Genomic DNA, 24,013 nt, shown 5'->3' on the forward strand with positions numbered 1-24,013 from the left:
ATTGGCTTCTTAATAAAGAACAACAATGCCTAAAAATTTCACTTAAAATTAATTGGAGCGTTTCTTTTCTAGGTGTAATTAGTGATGTAGTTTTAAAGTTCACTATTTTAAGAGTTGAATTTGTCTTTGGAAGAAAGTACTGGTTGGCTCATGACAGTCTTTTCTTCAGTCAGCCATTCAGCCCACAGAGCCATAACCCTGGTGGCGGCTCTCCAAGCGGTAGGCACAGTGCCGAGGCAGCCCCCGGCCTCTATGATGCGCCAGCTTTCTACACTCAGACCTACAGCGCCATAGCAAATGGCACGGACAGTGTAGGAGATGGAGCGATAGAAGTAACTGACAGAACCCTGACGGTACTACTGCCTGGTGACACACTGAGCAGAAGCACTGCAGGCTCGCCTCAGAGAAGCCTCCCTCAGCAGGTGGAACCCCCCTCCGATTTCCCAAAGCAGAAGCTACCGAATTGCGGCAGCAGTAGCATTCCCTGCTCTGGATGGGACGCCGGGCCAGTTTTCAGGAGGCAGGAGAACAAATTAAAGGTGTAGGTACAGATGGAAAATGGGGACATTGGGACACACTAGTGAATTATGTAGGTGGTTTTCCTTTCTCTAACCATAATATTCTCACCTATTATGGGCAGAATAGGCATAATATACACAGACAAAACAGCCTTCAGTGAACAATAACTAGTGTTTGTTGGGCTCCCTGCTTAATGGCTTGGCTGAGGGCACACTCGGAATTTGGGAGCGATTTGAAGGTAGGGCGTCAATGGGCAGGCTTGCTAAATACACACACACACACACACACACACACACACACACACACACCCCCCCCCCCCCCCCCCCCCCCACCGTAGGAGAGGACAGGAGGGCAGGCTGTTTCCATACCAGCAGAAGTCTATTTCAGTTGCCAAATGGTTCAGTTTCCTGTTTGCCAGAAGTGCCTGTAGCATTTATTAAAAAATTTAGGAGATCCTAAATTGTTTAGGAGATACTAAACATTATATTTTTCATGTATACGTAACTAAATATTGAGATTTAGTTTTGGGATTTACTAGTAAATCATGACCAGTTTATATGCCTGAACGTGCCATAGACTTTCTAGAAAGGAGATTATGAAAGTCCTAACAATCTTTTTAAAAAATTAAATGGCCTTTTATCTATAACATTTTAACTTCAGGTGATATATTGATTTTAGGGCAATTTAATATGTGTTTTCTTTTTAGGAATATAAATCTCATTAATTTTAATAAAAATGTAGAAGATGAATTAGCCAAGGTGCATATAACATGCAAATTATTTTAAAAGAAAATAACTTCTATAGGAAAAAATAAGGATAAAATGAACAATTTGGGGAAAGATAACAGGACAGTAATTTCCAAGTGGGTTTATTAAATTATCTCCAGAGATTTGATTTTAAGTGTTTTTCCTTCTGAGAATCCAGGACCCCTGATGTTCTACTTGGGTTTAGGGACCATTCTTTACTGCTGTGAGGCTGTACAAAGAGTCAGGGACCCTACAGCTAGCAATATGAATTCTCCTTTGCACCCAAAATGCAGAGGGAGAATTACCCCCAGTTCTGATAAGTGGAATCCCTTGCCCCCTCTGCCTGAATGCTTATCTGTTGTCTCCAGGCCTGTGGCCGTCAGGCTGTTCTTGCCAGTTTCTCTCTCAGGACCTAGAGTGCTGCCCCAGAATACGCCCAGTGGACCCTGCTCTCTGCCTCTGGCCTATTTATTCATTCACTCGTGGATTCCTCCTGACTGGGATCTATTGGAATAGAAAGCCTCTCCATTATCTACCTTCCTGATGCTGACCCACTGATGGTTTTCTTTTTCTTTTTCTTTTCTTTTCTTTTTTTTTTTTTAACGTTTATTTATTATTGAGAGACAGAGAGAGAGCATGAGCAGAGGATGGGCAGAGAGCGAAGGAGACACAGAATTTGAAACAGGCTCCAGGCTCTGAGCTGTTAGCACAGAGCCTGACGCGGAGCTTGAACCCACAAACCGCGAGATCATGACCTGAGCCGAAGTCGGATGCTTAACCGACTGAGCCACACAGGCACCCCTACTGATGGTTTTCAAAGGCCAGTCATCTGAAGCAGCATTTTCTGTTAGTCAGACAGGGTTTCTTAATTGTGTATGCCTCACTGCTCCATGGCAGTACCTGTTGGTATCTTGCTTTCATTCTACATATGTCTTAAGATCATGACTTCAGTCTTGAATACTGCACATACACTCTAGGGTGTGTGTTTTCTGACTCCATTCAGTCCCTTTTGCTTGTCATTTAGCAGTGTGACTTGTCTAACAGTCATATTTCCAGTGCTAACCATGTGGAAGTCCAGAGTTAGAATCCAAAAAGAAGATGCAGAAGTATCCACTGGGTCTTCTGATTGACTATTTTAGAAATGGGCTCTGATATTTTCAAGCTTGTGTTTGTTTTACTTCTCTCTTCCCCCCATAAAGTTTTATTCTCTGAAGCTTTCCTCACAGTATCTTCCCTAACATGAGTAGGTTAACTAATTGATTAGAAGATACATATATTATATCTATGATATATTATTTTATCTCTAATATATGATAGATATAATATATATGTATGTGTGTTTTCTTGCCTTCTGAAAATATGAATTTACAGAATTTGTTTCATTTATGTTATGGTTATTATGTATCATTTCTGTTGGGGATAATATAGTTTCACTAACTTTTTCCTTCCTATCATACATTTAAAAAGTTTAAGGTTGGAATATCACTTCTATAAAGTTGGTATAATTTATACTAGAAAGATTAGTTGGCTTCTAACAATCAGAGATCAGAATTCAAGCAAAATCATTTTAGCCATTTCTGTAATGCCTGAAAATGTGAAATGTTTACTAATTGGTTAGACGAAGCAGATTTCCCCCACTATAGTTATTCTCAGGAGAGAACTGTCCTCGTTGAACTGAAAAAGCACATTTTAAATACAAAATAGCACTAGGTGAAGGAAGTACCCATGATAGAAAAGGCATTTGATAAATTGGGTGCATTTAAAATGTGTTGTCTGCATGCACCAAAGCCCCAGATCCGTTTTACCATGCGGCTTCCACAATGAATGTGACAGATGGCCTCAAACAGCCTTGGAATCCTGATCTTTTGTGTTGAGCTTCAGAGGCTTGGCAGTTGCTCTGGAAGGTTGAGGTGTCAACCTGTCCACCAGCTGTTTGCACTTTGGTTCCAGAATTGATGGGAGGAAATGGCCATGGCTATAGGAGCCACTCTCCTCTGCCCCTTGATGGGGAAGCATCTTGCTTGGAATCTTTAAGTTCAGAACACACTTTGGAGAGACTGATCTGAAGGCTTGAAATAGAAAGCCCTGTCTGGCCATTCTACATGGGATTGAAGCCTTGGACAGGAGTAGTTTCTATGTTTTTTCTATAGTGTGTGGAAATATATATAGTATACTTTTTTTTTAATCTTTTTAAAGTAGAAAAATGTTCCTAAAAATTGAAAGAGTGTGCGATGATCACTTTTGTATTCCTCACTAAGATTTGACAATTAAAGAACTGTTTTTTTAATGTTTATTTTTGGGAGAGAGAGAGAGAGAGAAAGAGAGAGAGAGAGAATGAGCAGGGAGGGCAAAGAGAGAGCGAGACACAGAATCTGAAACAGGCCCTAGGCTCTGAGTTGTCTGCATAGAGCCTGATGTGGGGCTCAAACTCACGAGCTGTGGGATTATGACCTGAGCTGAAGTCAGATCTTCACCAGCTGAGCCACTCAGGTGCCCTAAGATTTGACAGGTTTGTTTTTTTTTTTAATGTTTTGGTAATCTCTGTGTCTGTCTGTGCTTTATGTGATTTGGTAGTTCTCACTGAGGATGCTTTTGACCTCCCCACCCCTTCCTCCTGGGACATTGGTAAACGTGGGGACATTTTAGGTTGTTGCAACTCAGGGGTGCTACTGGCATTTAGTGGGTAGAGGCCAGAGATGTTGCTGAACATTGTACCATGCACAGAACAGCCCATGACAACAAAGAATCCATCTCAAAATGTCACTGGGGCCATGATTGAAAACTAAGGTGTGTGTGTGTGTGTGTGTGTGCACACGTGTGCTTTTTGCTAAACCAATTGACAATGAGTTGCCAACATAATACTTCTAAATAACGTGAAAAGGCCGTGTTATTTAAACAGGAAGAACTAAGGAGAGTCTTCAGAAGAAGCAAAGGGAAAAAGTGCTAGAAAATGTAGGAAAGGTGAAATCTGTGGAAAAACCTGATTGAGTTGTTGGTCACATCTGGGTCCTTGGCAGAAATGATCTGTATGGTTGTTCCAATTGCCACATCCTCAGGAACCTCCACAAAATAAAAGCCAGGTTCAAATATGGGGGGCTCATCCACATCTTCCACACTGATGTGCACTGTTGTTGTGTCCTGAAATGGGCCTAGGTTCAGAAAACGCATCTCTAGGTGAGGATTGGCTCCTTCCACTTTCAAGGTGTAACTTTTCTTGCTTTCAAAACTCAGGGGCTGAAAAGTAACAGTAACAGGAAAATTGATTAGCCGTGAGCATGTATGTCAAGGTTCTAAAGGATGGCCAAGATTGACGGCTAGGGGTGGGTTTCCATCTTCATTAAAATGGTGGGAAAGAGGCAAAGGGAAAAACAAGGGAATTTTTCCTTTGTTCTGTATTTCTTGTTCTTAAGGTCCTTTTCCACAAATTGGGTAAAGAAGGTAAGGAAGATGCTAGACACCTCAGGGAGTGAAGGCAGCCAGTGTCCATCTACTGTACTCTGGGCAGGCTCAACTTTAATGTGCCTCCTCTTTAATCAGCCTAGTTACCTTATCTTTAGAGATACTCCTTTGTCTGAAAAGATGTGATAATTAAGAGAGATTTTGAGGCCAGTTTCAGAATATACATATAACTGAGGCCTAAGTCTTTTCCATTGTCTTCTTAAAAAAATTCTTAAGTACAGAGGCAATTTTACTCCCAAGGAACTACCATAAGCACCTTACAAGGGTTCTCGGAGCACTGTGTTAGATCAGTGTTTGTGTATTAAGTTTACCATAGCTGTTCTCCTGTAAAATTCTCTTTTAAGAACCTAATCCGTGGCCTCATTTTACAGTTGGAGAGACTGAGACACAGGAAGCTCAGAATACTGGGCTAAGCAGACATGGTTACATAGTGTCAGAGTAGAAATGCTGGTCTAGATTTTTTTGAATGTTTATTTATTTTTGAGAGAGAGAGACAGAGCACAAGTGGGGTGGGGCAGAGAGGGTGAGGGAGACACATAATCCGAAGCAGGTTCCAGGCTGTGAGCTGTCAGCACAGAGCCTGATGCGAGGCTCGAACTCATGAACCGTGAGATCATGACCTGAGATAAAGTTGGATACTTAACACACTGAGCCACCCAGGTGCCCTGCTGGTCTAGATTTTTAAATTCCTCATTCAGAGGCCATCCACAAAACTTGAACTTCGTCTGGTAACATTCCATGTCATACATATAATTTTTTTGATGGTTCCTTTTTTTTAAATCTATTCATACCATAAGAATATTTTCTGTCAAAAAAGATACAACATTTTAGGGTAGAAAGTGAACTTGAATGGTATCCCTTAAGAACGATCCATTTATTTTTACGTTAAAAAAAAGAATGACCCCTTTATTTTTTTAAAAAAAATATCAAAATGTTTTGAGCAACAATTACCTCAAAACATCACCAATAATAATAAAAAAAATCATGGCAAGTCCAACCTTTAAAATAATTACAGTGGGTAGCGAAGCAGTAACTAGAGCTTAAAAGTCACCTGTCCACTTGGCAGTGACTTAAATTTTTCTAACTAAATATTCACTGGCACTTTTTTTCATAAAATATGCTGCATGTCAGCACATTTGATGTTAGAAAGAGGCATGTGTCCATTTAATTAAGTGCTTAGCTTTTGAGAAACAGCAGAAGTGGCTTTAATTAAATTGGGTATTTTCAAATTCTAACAAAACATTGTTTTGTTGTTGTTCCCTTACTACTTGTTTTGCATTTACTTACAATGTACATTGTATTCCTTGTGTCCTGCTGTCAGCCATTCCCATTTAAACCCAGGCACCACCAGCTCGCCTGTCTCCTTAGTTCTTAGTCAGAAGGCAAGGCTTCAGGGGTGCCTGGCTGGCTCAGCCAGTAGAGCATGCAACTCTTAATCTTGGGGTTTTGAGTTTGAGCCCCATGTTGGGTTTAGAGATAACTTAGTGAATAAGTAAATAAAATGGTTTCAAAGAAGGCAAAGTTTTATTAACAGGGAAATCTACCACTCAGATTATATGATAGGAAGGAGTAGTTTTACTTGAAGGAATAGTTTTACCAATTATTTATCTGTGTATTTAAAGTTTATTGATTTATCTTGAGAGGTACAGGGACAGCGTGACTGGGGCAGGGGCAGAGAGAGAGACCAAAAACCCCAAGCAGGCTGTGCACTGTCAGTGCAGAGCCCAACGAGGGGCTTGAATACAAGGAAGTGTGTGATCATGACCTAAGCCAGATGCTTAACTCACTGGGCCACCCAAGTGCCCTACGAATTCATTTTATTTATACTTACTCTCAAAATTTAGATATTCATCTATTCCTGTTAGATTACATTATGTTCTCTTAGAATTCTTGCTTATTGGTAACCCAAAGTAGGCACTGTTGTTTATGGTAGGTTTGAGCTAGGTAAAGTTTGTTTTCCTTAATTTTAAGTCATTTTGTAATTTGGTATAAATTTGTATTATTATTTTTTTAATGTTTATTTTTGACAGAGAGACAGCGTGAGCGGGAGAAGGGCAGAGAGGGAGACAAGAGAATCCAAAACAGGCTCCAGGCTCCAAGCTGGCTGCACAGAGCCAAAGGCAGGGCTCGAGCTCACAAACTGTGAGATCATGACCTGAGCTGAAGTTGGATGCTCAATTGACCGAGCCACTCAGGCACCCCATTTTGTATTTTCTTTTTAATTAAGGTCTAATTTATATACATTCAGATTCGTCTTTTTTTAGTATAAAGTTTTGTAAGTTTTAACACATAGTTATGTTTCCACTGTGAGAAGATATGGAACAGTTCCATCACTGTCATTACTCCACCATTGCTCCTTGTCCAGTGGCTCCTTTGTGGTCAGTCCCTCCTACTGGCAACCACTGATCTGTGTTCTGTCTCTATTATAAGAACGTAGTAGGGGCACCTGGGTGGTTGAGCATCCAACTTTGGCTCATGTCATGACCTTGTGGTTTACGAGTTCAATCCCCGGGTTGGGCTCTGTGCTGTCAGCTCAGAGCCTGGAGCCTGCTTCAGATTGTGTCTCCCTCTCTCTCTGCCCCTCCCCCACTCACCATCTGTCTCTCTTTGTCTCTCACTCTCTCTCAAAAATAAAAATTAAAAAAAACATAAAAATTTAAAAAAATGTATAAATGGAGCTGTTCAGGAAATACTTTTTTGAATCTGTTCTTTCACTAGGCATGATGCGTTTGAAATTCATCCATGTTATTTTGTGAATGAATAGTCTGTCCCTTTTTATTACTATTTACTGTATGGATATGGGTGTAGCAGTTTATTTATCTCTACTCGAGGTACATTTGGGTTGTTTCCAGTTTCTGATGGTTATGAATAAAGCTGCCATGAACATTTGCATACAGGTTTTTGTGTGAACATAGATTTTTATTTAATTTGGGTAAAAACCTAGGAGTTGGATTGTAGGATTATATGGTTAAATGTATTTTTAACTTTATAAGAAACTTCCAGACCAATTTTTATTTATATATTTTTGTAAGTTTTTTTTGTTTGTTTTTGTTTTTTTTTTAGTCTTTGTGAGAGAGAGTGTGAGTGGGGGAGTGGCAGAGAGAGAGGGAGACAGAGGATCCGCAGCGCCCAGGTGGCTTTGCACTGACCACAGCAAGCCTGATGTGGGGCTCGAACCCACAAATTGTGAGATCGTGACCTGAGCTGAAGTCGGATACTTAACTGACTGAGCCACCCTGGCACCCCTCCACACCAGTTTTTAAGTTTTTTTTTTTTTACATTTATTTATTTTTGAGAAATAGAGTGAGAGACACAGCGTGAGCGGGGAGGGGCAGAGAGGGAAGGAGACACAGAATCTGAAGCAGGCTCCAGGCTCTGAGCAAACGGTCCGCATAGAGCCTGATGCAGGGCTCGAACCCATGAACTGTGGGATCATGACCTGAGCTGAAGTCAGACGCTCAACCGACTGAGCAACCCAGGTGCCCCTCCACACCAGTTTTTAAAGTGACTGTATCATTTTGAATTCCCTCCAGGAATGCATGAAAGTTCTAGCTGCTCAACATCCTTGTCATTACTTGATTTTATCAGTTTTTCTGATTTTAGCCATCCTAGTGGATATGAAGTATCTCATTGTGGTTTTGATTTCTATTTCCCTAATGCCTAATATTTAGCAGTTTTTTAAATCTTCTTGAAGAGTTCTTTATATATTCTGTATTCAAGTCGTTTATCTGACATGTGTTGGCAAATATTTATTCCCAACCTGTGATTAGTTGTAACAGTGCTTTTGAAGAGAAGAAACTTTTTGTTTTTTTTTTAAGAGAGAGAGAGCATGTATGGGTGCTTGTGGAGGAGGGGCTGAGTGAGAGAAAAAGAGAATTTTAAACAGGCTCCATGACCAGCACAGAGCTCGATGTGGGGCTCAATCTCATGACCGTGAGATCAAGACCTGAGCCGAAATCATGAGTTGGACACTTAACTGACTGAGCCACCCAGATGCCCTGAAGAAAACAAACTCTTAATTTTAATAAAGTCTTGTTTATCACTTTCTTATTGGGATTTTGGTGTCATATCTAAGAAATCTTTGCCTAATAAGGGTCAGAAAGATTTTCTTCCATGTTTCCTTTTAGAAATTTTATAGTTTTAGTTTATTACGTTTAGGTAAGTATATGATCCATTTTGAATTTGTTTTTGTGAGGTAGTAAAGTGGTTTCTCTTGCATATGGATATCCAGTTGTTCCAATACTATCTGTTGAAAGGACTAAAGTGAGTTTTTAGTTATTGCTAAAATTTTTTTGGAAATAAATTACCCAGTGATGATTACATTAAGATTGTCTCCTCACTTAAATAATTTTATGATTTAAAATTGAAAGAAAGCATTGCCCGAAATACCCTAAGCTTTAAGTTGCTCACAATTGATATAGGAGTTTGACTTTTGTCTTGAAAAGTTTTTGTACTTATTTTTTAACATCAAAGAATTGTTTATTTCCACAGTCATAATAGTAAATCAAAGAAGAATAATCTTAGAACCCAAGTTCCAAATTCAAGAAATTTCCTAGACTTAGAGCACATAAGAAGAACCATTATATTCTTGAAAATTGAACCACAAAAATTGGGCACAAAATAGTAATGTACTTTCCTTCAGCAGAATTAATTATTCCTTCCTCTGTTCCTATAGTACTTTGTCATGTTTTGCGGTTCTTTTATTACAGTTCTTCTTTCTTTGTTTTACAGATGTGACCGTGTTGGTTCTTTTCACCAAACTCAAGGGCAAAGGCTAAGAATTAGATTTTTATTCCCCAGTGCCTAGCAAGGGCCTAAAACCTGAAAGGCAGCAAAAAATGTTACATTGAATAGTGCAAAAAAGTTTTTCAGTTCAAGTATTGACGAGTATTGACAAGTACCAGTTGGGTGATAATATACGCAGATTTTATGTTACAATATTTCAGTGATTTTAAGGTGTGCATCTTTTCATATTTTGACATTTTGGAAATAGAGTTGTTTCTCCAATTGATGGCATCTTATAGTTGCTTTAGGCCCAGCAGGAGATAGCATGCATGTATTTAAGCTGAGTTCTGCACATTGTTGGGACTACATGTGTTGAACTTTATTACCTTCTAAAATGTCTCCAGAAAGATTATACTATGATTTGACAATGAAACAAAAATTGTTGTGTGGGCAGAATGGCCTGGAAACAACAGCAGGGAGTAACTCTGATATTAGTGAAGCACATGTATCTGTGTCAATAAGAGCTTTTTACCAAAAAAAACCATAAGGAAGAAGAAAGCATTGTATCATTTGAATTGCAAGAGTTTTTTTTTTCTTTTTTAAAGTGCAAGAGTTTTTTTTCTTTTATAAAACAATGATGTGATTTACATTTCATGAGCACCTTAGATTTGATGAAATATGGAAGTTTTGCTTTTTGTGGCCTGCTTAAGAGGAAAATGGGCTCCAAACAATTGCTTGTTGTGTGCTGGCAGATAGAAGACATGCTGAAGACCGGAGTAGGGCATAACGGCACGCTCGTCTAGAATAAAGAGCAATCTGAAAAATATGTTTCAAGTTATCTTTCAAGCATTTGAGTTAAGAGACTGGAAATCAATTGATTGATTACTTAAAAGCCAAAAAGACCCAAGATACTGGGTAGTAATCAGTGTGGTTTTATAAAGACCCAATTCTATCAATTCAACTTAATTTTTCTTTTTGAAAAAGTATGTGCTTTTTAGACAAATAATAGGGCTTATGGAAATAAATCAAAAGCAGAACTTCTGTTTCACTTTTATATGACATTATTAATGACAAAGTAGGAAGATGGGTGTGGGTCAGGCATCTGAGTGAATGTTGTTCCAAAAGTACAGACTGAGCAGTCAATAGCCTCTAAAGTATTTATTATATTTGACTTGTCCATCTACCCAACTTATTGACCTCTTTTTTAATTCTATTTCCTATCACCTCCTAAGTTCAGAAGAGAAATCCAAGTGACCTTGGCAAAACTGATGCCTATTTTGATTAAATATGGATATAGTTTTAGTAATGACAGTGAAAGATAGTGGTCTATCTTATAAAGTTTAATCTTTTCTCCACATAAGGGAGCTGGAGAAACAATATTGTGGGGTTCCCTTCAGATACAAAATTGTAATAGTTAGTATTTTTTTAAATAAATGGTCTATAATAAGGTCTAAGCCACATTCTAATAATTTAAAATGCACTGATATATTATTATTTAGAGTTATCTTATATATTATTTTAAGATACAAAATGAAATTTAAAATATATGGGGAATGCCAAAAGCTCTTTTTCTGATTAATTTTTTTAAAGAAAATTTTTGCATTAAAGAAACTAATTCTCTAAATCTTTGAGCATTTACCTTGTGTACAGTTACCAGTCATGGTAGGCAGTGTATTATTAACTCTTTACTTGAGGCATACCACATCATAGGGGAGTGTTCTTAATCTTATGTCATATACCAAATTGGTATTACCATTTTTAGTCGTCTTTTATAATTCTAATGTGTTATTAACTCAAAGGATGAGAATAAAATAAAAAATTGTAATATTTAAATTACATCCAGGTTTATTTGATTATTCTGAAGTTAATACCAGCACTTTACTGTTTTGAGGTCATCGTGTGCTGATTTATAAAGATTTCTGGTTGGTGGAATGCTGAATACATCTGTTCTTTTGCTGTATTTGTATATTGCTTATGTAAATATAGGACAAACGTGAACTTTTCCCTTCTAAATCAGTGTTAATTCAACTCTGGAATAGCGTGTAGTAAAGTTGTCGTTAAAGACATTATTAACTTGTGCTCCATTCTAAGTTACGACTTTGTTGCTTTTGTCAAGGTCATCGATGATCTCCCTGTGGTTGGCTTTCAATGTTCTTACATGATCTTCAACAGCATTTGTCTTTCCCTTCTCCTGGAAACAGTTTTTAATACCTTCCAGGGTACCACACTCCCTCGATTTTCCTCCTGTTTCCCTGATCTCTCCTTCTAAGTCTCCTTGCTTATCCTTGCCCTTCTCTCTGACCTCTTCATGCTGGGGTGCTATAGGGCTCATTTCACTGTCTTCTCCGTATGTGCCCAGTCCCTTGGAATGTCATTCTGTTGGATTTGCTTTAAGCAGCATTGGTATGCTTGTGACTCCCAAATTTATATTTCCAGCCCAGAACTCTTCTCTAGACTCCATATTCCTATAACCAGTAGCTACGACACATCTCCATCTGGGTGAGATGGTCCACACTTAATCCCAGTATTTGTCACCACCTGCCTGCCGCCTTCTCTACCTGCAGACTCTCCCATCTCAGTTAGAGGCAGCTCTGTTCTTGTTGCTCAGTTGGTTCTTCTCTTTCTTTCTTTTTTTTTTTATTAAAAAAAAATTTTTTTTTCAAACGTTTATTTTTGGGACAGAGAGAGACAGAGCATGAACGGGGGAGGGGCAGAGAGAGAGGGAGACACAGAATCGGAAACAGGCTCCAGGCTCTGAGCCATCAGCCCAGAGCCTGACGCGGGGCTCAAACTCACGGACCGCGAGATCGTGACCTGGCTGAAGTCGGACGCTTAACCGACTGCGCCACCCAGGCGCCCCTCTTCTCTTTCTTTCTTATCCTCATTCAGTCTGTTAGGAAATCCCGTTAGCTCTACTTTCAGATTATACCCAGATTCTGACCGCATCTCACCACCTCCATTCCTACTACCCTAGGCCAAGCCACCATCATCTTCTACCTGGATTATTGCTTCCCTGTTATGGTCTTTTTTCCACACAGCCTACAGAGTAATTATCTTATAATGAAAGTCCAGTTATGTCATACATGTTTTGAAGTCCTCCAGGTGTTCCTTGCTTTACTCAGAGGAAGAAGTACTTAGAGTAGCCTGTAAGATCCTATAGGATAAGGAGTATAGGTTCCTATACTCTTTATAGGATCCTATACTCTTTATAGGATCCTATAAGTCAGACCGTATAGGTCTGACTTTTTTCCTCTACTAGTCTTCCCCTGTACTCAGCCTTATCAACCCCTTTGTTGCTTTTGAAACAGACTAGACAGAGCCCATCTCTGGGCCTTGGCACTGGTTTTGCCTGGAACAACATTTCCATGCCCATTCCCTGTCTGCAGGGCTCTGTGTATAGTTCTCACTGAAGTCATTTGTAGGGCACCTCCCAGGGGTGTGCGTTGTCAACCTGCCCAGCTCTGTGCTGTAACTCTACCCACTTTAAATCTTTGTATAAATGTCGCTTGTCTGTGAAGCCAGTCCCAAACACCCAATTTAAATTTAAAGTCATGTTGGTTTTTCTGATCTCACTTTTGTTCTGTTTTACCCCTCCCCACCGTGGCATTTGTCACTTCCTAGTACTATATTACTTGGTTGATTTATTTAGTATTTCAACTATCTTCTTCCCCTTTTTAGAATGTAAGCACCACAAAGGCAGATATTTTCAGTTATTTTACTTACTGTCTACATGATGCGTGTAGAGTGATACCTGGCACATAGGTAGATGCTCGACAAATATTTGTTGAATAAATAAGATATCTTAGATGTATTTTTTTTAAATATATATATATTTTTTCAACGTTTATTTATTTTTGCGACAGAGAGAGACAGAGCATGAACAGGGGAGGGGCAGAGAGAGAGGGAGACACAGAATCGGAAACAGGCTCCAGGCTCTGAGCCATCAGCCCAGAGCCTGACGCGGGGCTCGAACTCACGGACTGCGAGATCGTGACCTGGCTGAAGTCGGACGCTTAACCGACTGCGCCACCCAGGCGCCCCTCTTAGATGTATTTAAAGTAGAGGAGATGGAAGATTAAATCAATGAGTTTTTGAATTTATCACATATAGAGCTACTAGGACGATAAAATTTCAGTTTTTTAAGGTTTTATTTTCCACCCAGATATATCCATATGTGCTTTATGTCACAGAAAAAATTGGTTTTCAGAAAACTGATATTCAGAAAACTTGGTAATTTGTGAAGCAAAGGAATTTCAAGTGATAATACCACTCAGTAGCTATGTTTGATAAAACTTTTCCAAGCCTAATTAGCATCTGTGGATCTTTGAGTAGCAATTAAAAAATCTCTGCATGTTATTTATTGACTCATAAATAATATTATAGCTTGCTTTATTATTTATGGTGTAAAATAGTGAAATCTGAGTGTTATTCAACTGTAAATATTGATCAAGTCATTAACATCATTAGTGAATTAAGCTACCACAGTTTTTTTAAGTGATTAAGTAATGACTTAGGATAAATGACATAATTATATTTTTATCATCACATGGTACCCTCTCTGTAAAATGATGACACAGCCATTGTTTACATGTAAGCGAAAGGAGGTTTTTTTTTTTTTTTTTAACAAGTGGAAAGAACATTTGTCCGAGGATTTAAAACATTACATACCTCTAGTGTAACAGCCCTTACTGATCTCGTATATATTCCCAGCCTCCATTAACATGATTTGAAAAGAGGGGTTGCCTTACCTTCTTCACAGTTATGATGCCAACTTGGAAATTGGGATCTGTGTTAATGTCAAAGGCATCTGCGCCGTCTCCATCCACGATGGTGTATTTCATCTCTGCATTGATTCCCTCATCCAAGTCCTTGGCAAATACTCTACCCACAGTGGAGCTAACTGGAGCTGATTCCAACACACTCATCTGATAATGTTCTGTGAAGAAAGGTCAGAACATGCATTCGTGTAATCTGTTGCTATAAAAAATGCCTCAATAGTGTCAAATCATATCAGACATGCTGGGCAAAATGCCTTCCTCCTGGTTTAAGAATTAAAACTTGAGTTTTACAGAGGAAAAACTGAAATCCAGACAGGCTGAGCAAACATTATGAGGTCATAGTCTATACTGGATGTTTGATAAGGAGGGACCAAAATAGCTTGACCTAATCCTAAGAATAGGACAGGATGAAGGGTGCCTGGGCAGCTCAGTTGGTTGCGAGTCCAACTTCAGCGCAGGTCATGATCTCATGGTTCATGAGTTCAAGCCCCACATCAGGCTTGCTGCTGTCTGAGCAGAGCCTGCTTCGGATCCTCTGTCCCCCCCCCTCCCCCCCCCCCGTGTCCCTACCCCACTCATGCTGTCTCTCAAAAATAAATGAACATTAAAAAAAAAGAATAGGACAAGATGAAAACAAAGATATTTCTTCTCCACCCCCCTTGTTAACGTTTCTGTATTTTTGAGAGTGGGGGAAGGGTAGAGAGAGGGACAGAGAATCCCATGCAGGCATCACACTGTCAGTGTAGAGTCCAACACGGGGCCTGAACCCATGAACTGTGGGATTATGATCTGAGCCAAAATCACGAGTCAGACGCTTAACTGACTGAGCCACCCAGGTGTCCCCAAAATATTTCTTCTCTCAGTGACTCTACCTTCAGAGTGGAAGGAATTATCTTGCTTTCCAATCTTTCGGTCCCTCCTAATGAACTATTTCCCCAAATGTTAATTCCTTCTGACAAAGGAAAAAATAGGATTGCAAAGTATGTATTTATTCTGTTCACACTTGAAATGCCCACGTTTTCCTTCGTGGCCTGGCCAGCATATGGAGTTTCTAGCTCTGTCCACTTGCCCATATTTAGTGGGGATCAGTGAGCTCTAAATGAGGAACAGCCACAAAGAGCAGCTCCAGCTACTCTACGACCAGCTTCCAGCTCCGTGTGTTGTCCATCAGTGCGTCCTTGCCCTCAGCCCTGCCCACTGCAGACCTCTGTTGTGTCTTGTTCTCTTGTTCCAGGTTAGAATATCCCAAAAGTCGTCACATCTGTGAGAATCTCAGAGTTGGAAATGTTCTCCTTTTCAACTTGATATTTTGAATTCACAATTAAATTTAGTTCATTTTCATTTTCAAAGAGTTGTGTCTTCACTAACTTACCTTCTCTGGGGCTCAACTTTTTGACGTTCTTCATTATTTTGTCAATCAAAATGTGACTGACTAAATAACAAAGAAAATCACACAATCACATTTTCAGTATGTTCATGGTCTCTTATTCTAATATGTATTGGCAAGCTACAGGGAAGCCTGGGATGTAAGGGCTTGAGTTTCACAAAGATTTGGGGAGGTTGATAGCACCCAGCCAGCTCACAGCACCCTCCCTTGTACAGGAAAAGAAATAAAGCCTGTTCTTTGCAAATATGAGCCAGGAAATTGCTAAGTTCTGTACTAAGCTGGCAGGCACTTGGATTTCATGATCTCTTTCCATTCTCTTCCAAAGTTGTTGAGGATTATTGCAGAACTTTTGGGAAAAACTAACAAGTATTTTTCCCACACCAGGAAAGCTACATGTTCTGTGTTTAAACAAGCATATACGTAAGCTTTCTACACATGATGGATTGTATTAGAAATAAATAGCCTAAGATCTTGATATTCCTTTGTATTTGGTTCAGTTAAAAGTAACTGAGCTTGCTCAATATAAAATAATAGTTGTGTCATTTGGTCAACATCCCATGATCAAATTATGGTAATATTTATAAGAAAGAAGGAAAATTGAATTTTTAAAATGAGCAGTCAAGGGGTGCCTGGGTGGCTCAGTCGGGTGAGCATCTAGCTCTTGATTTCATTCCAGGTCATGATCTTGGGGTCGTGGGATCAAGCCCTATATCAGACTCCATGCTCAGTGTGGAGGGAGAGAGGGAGAGAAAATCCCAAGCAGGCCCTGTGCTGATGGTGCAGAGCCTGACACGGGGCTCAAACCCAGGAACTGTGAGATCATGACTTGAGCTGAGATCAGGAGTTGGATGCTTAACTGACTAGGCCACCCAGGCACCCTAATGACGATTACTTTTATGTATTTACATTTCATCTTCTGTGCAACATAGTCCATGCTTTTACTCTACGCTGGATTCTCCATTATTCTGAAAAAGTGACAACTCAAAATGTTTGCTTTAGAATGGGTGTTAAGATGTTGGCTTGTGGGGCAGGACTAAAACCCTGGTTCTCGTTGTGTTGGGTGAGGCCGTTGTGAAGTTGGCAGGTTTGGGGTGATAGGAGTTTCCTGCGGTTTGTCCAAATTCACACACTTAGGAGCTACATAATAATGTGGTTTTTTGCCCTGTTTTCATTGGAGATACCCTCTAGTGTTAAATTTAAAAAGCCAAATAGGGTAGTTTAAGGATGTTCAAGAATCTATAATATATATATAGTATATATATAGTATATATATAGTATAAATAGTATCTATAGTGTACATATATATACAGTGTATATAATCTATAGTGTGCAATATGAGCCATTCGTGAAGTAATAAAGATAGAACCCACAGAATCAGCAAAGCAGTAAGAAACCAATCCATATGGCATTTCACAAACTGTTCCACGATGCACTGCTCTTCAGTATGGTAGAGCCAGGCAGCTTCTCAGCCTACTTGCTTGTGCCATTCGTGAAATTCTTACCTAGTGTTCTGCCTTTCTGTTTCATAAAATCTCATGGGGGTCTTTGTGTACACCAGTTGTATGTGAGTATTTGAACTTCTCCTATCTTTCAGAGATAAAGGAGATGGCTCACTTGGTCTGTCTGATTCAGAATATAGCTACTCAGCTACTAGTCTGGCTTGACTCTGGTTTTAGTTTAGTTTAGTTTTTTTTTTTTTTTTTTTTTTTTAAACCTGATTTCCCTGGTCAAGTCTTTCACCTGGAATTGTGGGTGCTTTCACCTGGAATTCTCATTTCTCCAACGGCTCCCTTTAGGCATCTGATTCTCAAATTCCCTTCTCCATTGCTGGGCTCCATTCCACAGTTACAGCTCTGTATTTCCACCTTCCTTAAGGACATTCAATCAGATTGTCCTGCTGTCACTTCATATTCAAATCCGTATTTGTCTTCCTCCTTCCCTGCCACTGGTTCCATTATGCATCCTCTATTTCCATCAGTACTATGATTCTTCTCCCTGTCACCCAGACTTAAAACATCGTAGTCATCTTTGACTCCACCCTCTGCCATGTTTCCTTCAGCCAGGAAATCAGGAGACAGAAATCCATGTTTTCTTGTTAGTCCCACTCCAGTCCTTCTGCTGTTTCTTTAAGTCCCTATTAGGTCAAATCTCGACCATTGTAAAAGCCCCCTGACAGGTTCCCCAGCTTCTGGCCTCCACTTTTGCCAACCCCTCCTGTACCTGGCTGTCAGATTAGCCTTCTTTTATGTCTCTGTCTTGCTCAAAAACTTTTCAGTGACTTCCTTTAGAAATATAACACATTTGAAACACTGAAGAGCACGTCTCCACTTTTAGGCGGTCTTTGAACATAAAATTCCGTTCCCTACTTTATTTCCAGGTCTTTCTGTTGTAGATATATATATATATATATATACACACACACACATATATGTATATATCTTTTCCCTTACATTTTGATTCTACTCGAATGAGCTGTAGGAAAGCAGAGATTTTGTTTGTTTTGTAAACCGCTCTATGTCCCATACCTAGATGGTGCCCAAAACAAATATTTTTTTGAATGACTGAATGGCTTCCCCCTTCTGGAATGTCCTCCTTTCTTTCTATTTAAATCTTTTATATGTTTCAGTCCCCTGTTGAGGTATCATCCTTCTGTGAAGGCTTCTTAGTTCATTGTGAAAGTTTCATTCTGCACTACTCAACTGGCATGGCAAATCTACTTGTTGGTTAACTTCCGATGAGTTTAGAATATGTACTCCCCAGCTGAATTTTAAGCTTCAAGGGGGCAGCAACTGGATCTCAGGTATCTTGTATCCCTCATGGCCGGTGCCATTGCAAAGCAGGTACTTGGTACTCTTGTGAGTTGACTGGTTAAGTAGTTAGGCTGCTATGTGTTCACCTACAGTTTTGGCTTAGTTTCTCTGTGTGCATTCTCAACAGGGCAGTATTGTCTCCTAGGGGACAAACAATGGTTCGGGGAAGGGGGAGATCTGAAAAAAATAATGTTAGATGCTACAGTGGTTTGTAGCTTTCTAAAGTTCACCCCTATCCAACAAAATCTTATTCCTTACTATTTAATTTTGTGGGGCAGGGTGCAGGGCATGACGATCAAGGAAAAAAAAAAAGTTTAGAAGAGCTCCAGAGAGAGGTGATAATGAAAAAAGTGAGAAACATTGGTATAGTGCCATGGGATGTTGGGACCCAGAAGGGAAATGTTTATGTGAGAATTGCACAATAAATGTATGAAGGGAACCCATGGATAATTGAACTTAAGGAGGAACTCAGACTGCCCTTTTTCTTTCATTTCTGTAATAGGTGCATCCCTCTGGCCTGAGATCTATACTCTCATTGGTTAGGTACTCACTCTGGGGAAAGCGGGGTGGGTTATCATTGACATCTGAGAGGGTGATGTTGACCGTTGTGGTCCCAGCTAACCCTCCAAGCTGCCCTCCCATGTCCTTGGCTTGGATAATCACTTCATAGTATTCTTTGGCTTCTCGGTCCATGTTCATGAGAGCTGTCCTAATGACACCTGCAGGGCAGAAAAGATTTTGTTTTCATTTTTATTTTTTTTTTAAAGTTTTGTTTATTTTTTGAGAGAGAGAGAGAGAGCTCTTGTGCGCGTGCACACACGAGTGGGGGCGGGGGCAGAGAGAGAGAGGGAGAGAGGGAATCCCAAGCAGGCTCTGCACTGTCAACGGGAACAGGCTCAGTCCCACGAACCGAACTGTGAGATCATGACCTGAGGTGAAACCGAGTCAGATACTTAACCGACTGAGCCACCCAGTTGCCCTAAGATTTTGTTTTTAAAAATAAAACCACAAATGCAGTGTTTAAGATGGGCTTCTAGGTTTCTCCCTTGTGCATTGTTAATATCTAGAGTCGAGATGCAAGTCATCTGTGTTTTATTAAACTTGAGGTCAGGAGTCTAGCTTCAAAAAAATGCTGTGCTTAATTAAACAATTGGTGAGTAGGCCCTGTTCCCTCAGGAAGAGCTCAGAGCCCATTTCCTTTGGCAGCATTACCGGGAGAGAACAGGAGGTGGCAGCAGTGTTCTCCAACAGAGTTAGGGACTTGCAGTCTGGGCCGATTTCAGGGGTCTCTGTCTTACCAGAGAAAACTGGGGCTTTGCGTCTGGAAAACAAAGCCTCATATGTCTGCAAATCTGTGATTTTAGATTTCCCTCTTTCAGCTTGCTCTTTCTTCAGCCCTTAGAGCCTTTGTAGTGTGAATGACTTTTCTTTAGGCAGCTCACTCCTAGTCTGCTTTTCCCTGCCTCCCCTATACCTGTAAGCAGGTTTGGAATTCTGATACGCTTTCTTTTCTTATATATCCATTTGGTTTTGTTACATTCTGCTTACCTCTGTGCTTCACTGATTTCTGTGAGCTGGGACATGAAAGATGCTCTGTTGGGTTGTTCATTTTTAACATGCGTAAGGGACGAACTTCCCCAGACAGTGAGGAGCAGCATCACATTGTGATGATACAGTGCCATTTAAGAAGAGGGGTCTAAATCAAAATCCAGTGAAATGTGTTGTTTTGATCCTGCGGAGGATGTGCTGTAATGTTTTATCTCCCTTTTAGCCCTGCTACTTAGAAAAGTTGACTTCTCTAGCACTCTAGGCAAAGATTAAAGGCTTGTTTACTGCAAGTTTACAGCATGACCCTGGGCTAAATAGACCTTTTGCATGCAAACAGAAGACATTGGGAACCACAAACCTGTCTCCAGTTTACTCCTGTAGTGTATATATTGCATTATAGTAACAACATTCTTAAGTGAAATATGCAGCATTTTCCTTTTTTAAAATGCCCAATGGGTACAGCAATAACTATCTTTTCATGTATTTTTGACCTTAACACTAAAGATACCCCCTGGGAGCTGTCAAAATAATGTAAGGTTCCTCTTAGGATATAAAGGACACATTACCCTCTTCTTCTGTATTTTTCTTCCCTGTGGGCATCTCCTCACTACCCCCCCCCCCCATTTGTAGAATTGTTAAAGTTACTGTTTTATAGAAGTCCCTCACTGCAACCTTTTTTCTTTCCTCCTACTAATTTATACTCCTTCACTTTCTACTTTTATGATATAATTTTCTGAATGCCTGGTTCCCCTTAGGACTTCTGGAAAAAAAAATTCTATCAGGTTGCTAATGGAAATGTATTTTTTTTTTTTTCAAATGGAGAGGTGACTGAGTGTTCACCATTGACTCTACCTCTGTGACTGTAAGTTTCTTCACTCAAGTTCCTTGTTAATTACTCTTAGGTCTTCAATTTTCTGGTATGTAAAATGGGAATAATGGCGCACTCGTGTTTCATGAGTTCACAAGAATAATGGGAGGCCCAAATATGGTAATGTCTGTGAAAGTGTTTTAAAAGGAAGAAAGATTGGCACAAGTGCAAGATAATGATAAAACAAATTCTGTAGTCAAAACTCTCAGGTAGAACTGAAACAAAACAGAAAAACAAAACCAAACTTCTGTCTTTTCTGCCACATTCCTCCTTACCCATCCAGTTCTTTATGCTGTCCCCCCTGCTAGAGCTTCCCACTCAGTACCTGCCTTTTGGGGGGCCACATCTCATGCTCTGTGCTCTTTCCCCCGCCTCAACAAAACCTGTGCGTCCCAGCATCCATTTATTCTGGCCGTGTTTTCTGCTTAGTGCAGGGTGGCTCAGTGGGAAGAACATCAAACCACATGCCAGGGGACATATCTCTAAATAGAAGTACTTTGTTAGGTCTCAGTTCTCAATTTCCTTATCTGTTAAGTGACCAGTGATGGACTGGATGATTCCCCTAAGGCTCTTCATAGTTTCAAAATCAATGATCCTAGTTCTCTAGCAAGCTCAGGTTAATGTGTCAATCCTCTCAGGTCTTTCTGGAGAGATAAAAGATATTCCCTGGGGATAAATTCAGCTGTAGGAGTTATTGAAGGCTAGTGAGGCTATACCTTTGTGTAGGCAGGCTTTCTGGCCTCTCCAGTCACATTTGGTATACTGTCTATACGTAGCCCTGCTCTTACCCACCGGGGCAGTGCTGGTTTCCTGTCTTAATCCTAAAGCTTGTAAACAATCTCCTTTGTTTTATACGGTCCCTAGAGAGTCCTTGAAAAGGAGAGTTGAGTTTGCCGTAAGCAGCAGTTATAAATTAATAGGGAATAAAGCAACCACCTCCCACAACTTGCATCAGATACCTGTTTTGGAGTCCACAGAAAAATATGGCTGGCCCTGGAGAATGCTGTATACTACCCGGGCACTGTTGCCGTAGGTTGGATCATCAGCATCTGTGGCTGTCACCTGGATGACAGAGGTCCCTGAGGAAGAGAGATGATGGAAACCTGTTCAAGTTGAATTGCTAAAGGCCGGATGCAGTCCGGAACGGGCATTTGGAATCGTTACGTTTGTTTCTTTGGGAGCATCCCTTTTGAGGTCAGGTTTCCATAACTCCTATCTGGTGCCTCTCTAGTGGGACAAGAGTTATTTGTGTTTTAAATTCTTAGTAACCAGCAAGAGGAACACAGCCTTTGGGTTCTTCATTGCTCTTTTGATAATACCAAAATGCTTCTTCCTCATGAACCAAACATGTATCCGTCTATCATCTGTCTTTTAAGAATCAGAGCCAAATAACCATGCTAGGCTTATTATTACTATTATTTTTTAATATGACTGATTTCAGTGTCTGTGTAGTTTCCTGCCTAAGGACTTGGTTATCATTTTTGGTCCAGTTTTATACTTTGTGAGCTGTTGTGCACATTCTCTCTTTCTGGGTATAAAGAGGGCGATCTTCTGTAGAACTGCTTTTTGTGAGAATCAGTGACTCTCCACCTTACCCACTGGTGACATTTCTGGCACAGTGGCGACATAAGGTCCATCCAGGAACTTGGGCTCATTGTCATTGATGTCTTGGATTTTGATGATGAACTCAGACTCCGGCTCCATAGGCCTGCCTGTTCTCCTGTCCAGGGCTTGAGCCCTTAAAGTGTACTGGGCCCTTTCCTCTCGATCAAGCCTCTGAATGGCGTGGATGTCTCCAGTGGTATCGTCGATGGTAAACACGATGCCTGCACCTTCTCCTGAGAGGATGTATTTGATGGATCCATCCCCTCTGTCCATGTCTGAATGGAGCTGGGGAAACAAACAGAGAAACTTGAAATCTCATTATGGATATGAAATAATGTTGGAATAAATAGTGTTGGAAATAAATGGATTGTCAGTTTGGTCCAAACTTATGACCTCTTTTCAAACAGTAGTAATTTTTTTTTTCACTCAAGTGTTTAAAATGTTGATCTACAGAGAATTACCATACGTTGAACATGATTGTATCAAGGAGCAAATACAGACTGATGAGTAAGTAAAGTTTTTCCATATCACATTCAGTATCCTAGACTTACCACTGTATCTTTAGGTTCTGTTCCCTGAGAAGTCTAGAAAACAGGAGTTCTGGAAGTATAGGCGCCCAGCATGAGAGTAGAAGCAAGTATCATAAGGAGGAACCTAGCTTTTCCACTTAAGAAAAAAATGAACAAGCCTAATATTTAAAAGTAAAGTTTTTGACATAAATTAAGTTTTTGAGTTTCAAAAACCTGCTGATGATTCAAGTTGCCTGAAAAACTGATGAACTGATTTAAAGATAGGCTGTGGCCACTGTACTGGAAATTGTAAGTGACTTCCAGGGACTCTTGAAACTCTCTGATGCTGTGGTCCTAATCCAGTAATTGCATTCGGTAGGAGTATGAGTGCTTGTGTTTCAGGTGTCAACATGGGTTTACCAGAGGTGGTTATTATTTGCATGAATGTATCTCTCTTTGGTGGGACCGTTTCCTGGGCTTGTCCTTGAACCACTCAAATCTGTATGTGGATGGGGACATGCTTTTATCTGCCCATCCAACTGTGTTTTCTACTGGATTACTCTGTCTGTAATGACTGATGCACTCTCAAAAGGAGTCCGGGGCCCTGTATTCATAGTAGGCCTAGAAAGACGTTTCTTCTGCATCTGTAATTACAGATATAGTTCTATGGCAAGAATCCTGGAATTTTGTGTTATCATATAATAAGAGTTTCTCTCTGAAGGAGGCTGCCACTAGGTCTGTGGTTGCCTGGGTTTTAGCACTTTGCACAGTTCAGAGATTTAGTTTATAAATCAGGCAACCCGGTGTTACGCTTAAGCTAGTGGGGCAGATAAATGGGGTCTAAAACACGAAGGCGGTTATAAATTGAGGGCCCTTGACAAAGTACTGGATGTTTGTTAGTCTCAAATTTCTGATATTATAAATGTGGAGAACATCATTAATACTTACTTTGAAGGGTTGTTGGGATCATTAGAAATTAATGGATGTAAAGCACCTGGCACACTGTCTTTCCCATAATAGGAGCGCTACAAATGGGGCCGATTATGATGATGATAGTAA

At 40.1% G+C, this 24,013-nt stretch overlaps 1 protein-coding gene across 5 annotated transcripts in view; it reads right to left on the reverse strand.

Annotated features, from left to right (window-relative positions):
* Positions 1–24,013, reverse strand: part of CDH20 (cadherin 20) — a 211,398-nt gene that overhangs the window by 22,630 nt on the left and 164,755 nt on the right. For 4 of the 5 annotated variants that reach the window (XM_040478655.1, XM_040478656.1, XM_040478658.1 and 1 more), the window contains exons 3-7: positions 22,436–22,730; positions 21,800–21,919; positions 18,976–19,143; positions 14,198–14,385; positions 4,246–4,499 (exon numbers count right to left, since the gene is read on the reverse strand). In XM_040478655.1, the coding sequence (XP_040334589.1) occupies positions 4,246–4,499; positions 14,198–14,385; positions 18,976–19,143; positions 21,800–21,919; positions 22,436–22,730 (1,025 nt within the window). The remainder of the gene's footprint in view (positions 1–4,245; positions 4,500–14,197; positions 14,386–18,975; positions 19,144–21,799; positions 21,920–22,435; positions 22,731–24,013) is intronic. The other variant, XM_040478657.1, reaches the window with a different exon arrangement.

Source organism: Herpailurus yagouaroundi, unplaced genomic scaffold, assembly GCF_014898765.1.
Source record: "Herpailurus yagouaroundi ecotype Mexico unplaced genomic scaffold, PumYag 142, whole genome shotgun sequence".
Lineage (NCBI taxonomy): Eukaryota > Metazoa > Chordata > Mammalia > Carnivora > Felidae > Herpailurus > Herpailurus yagouaroundi.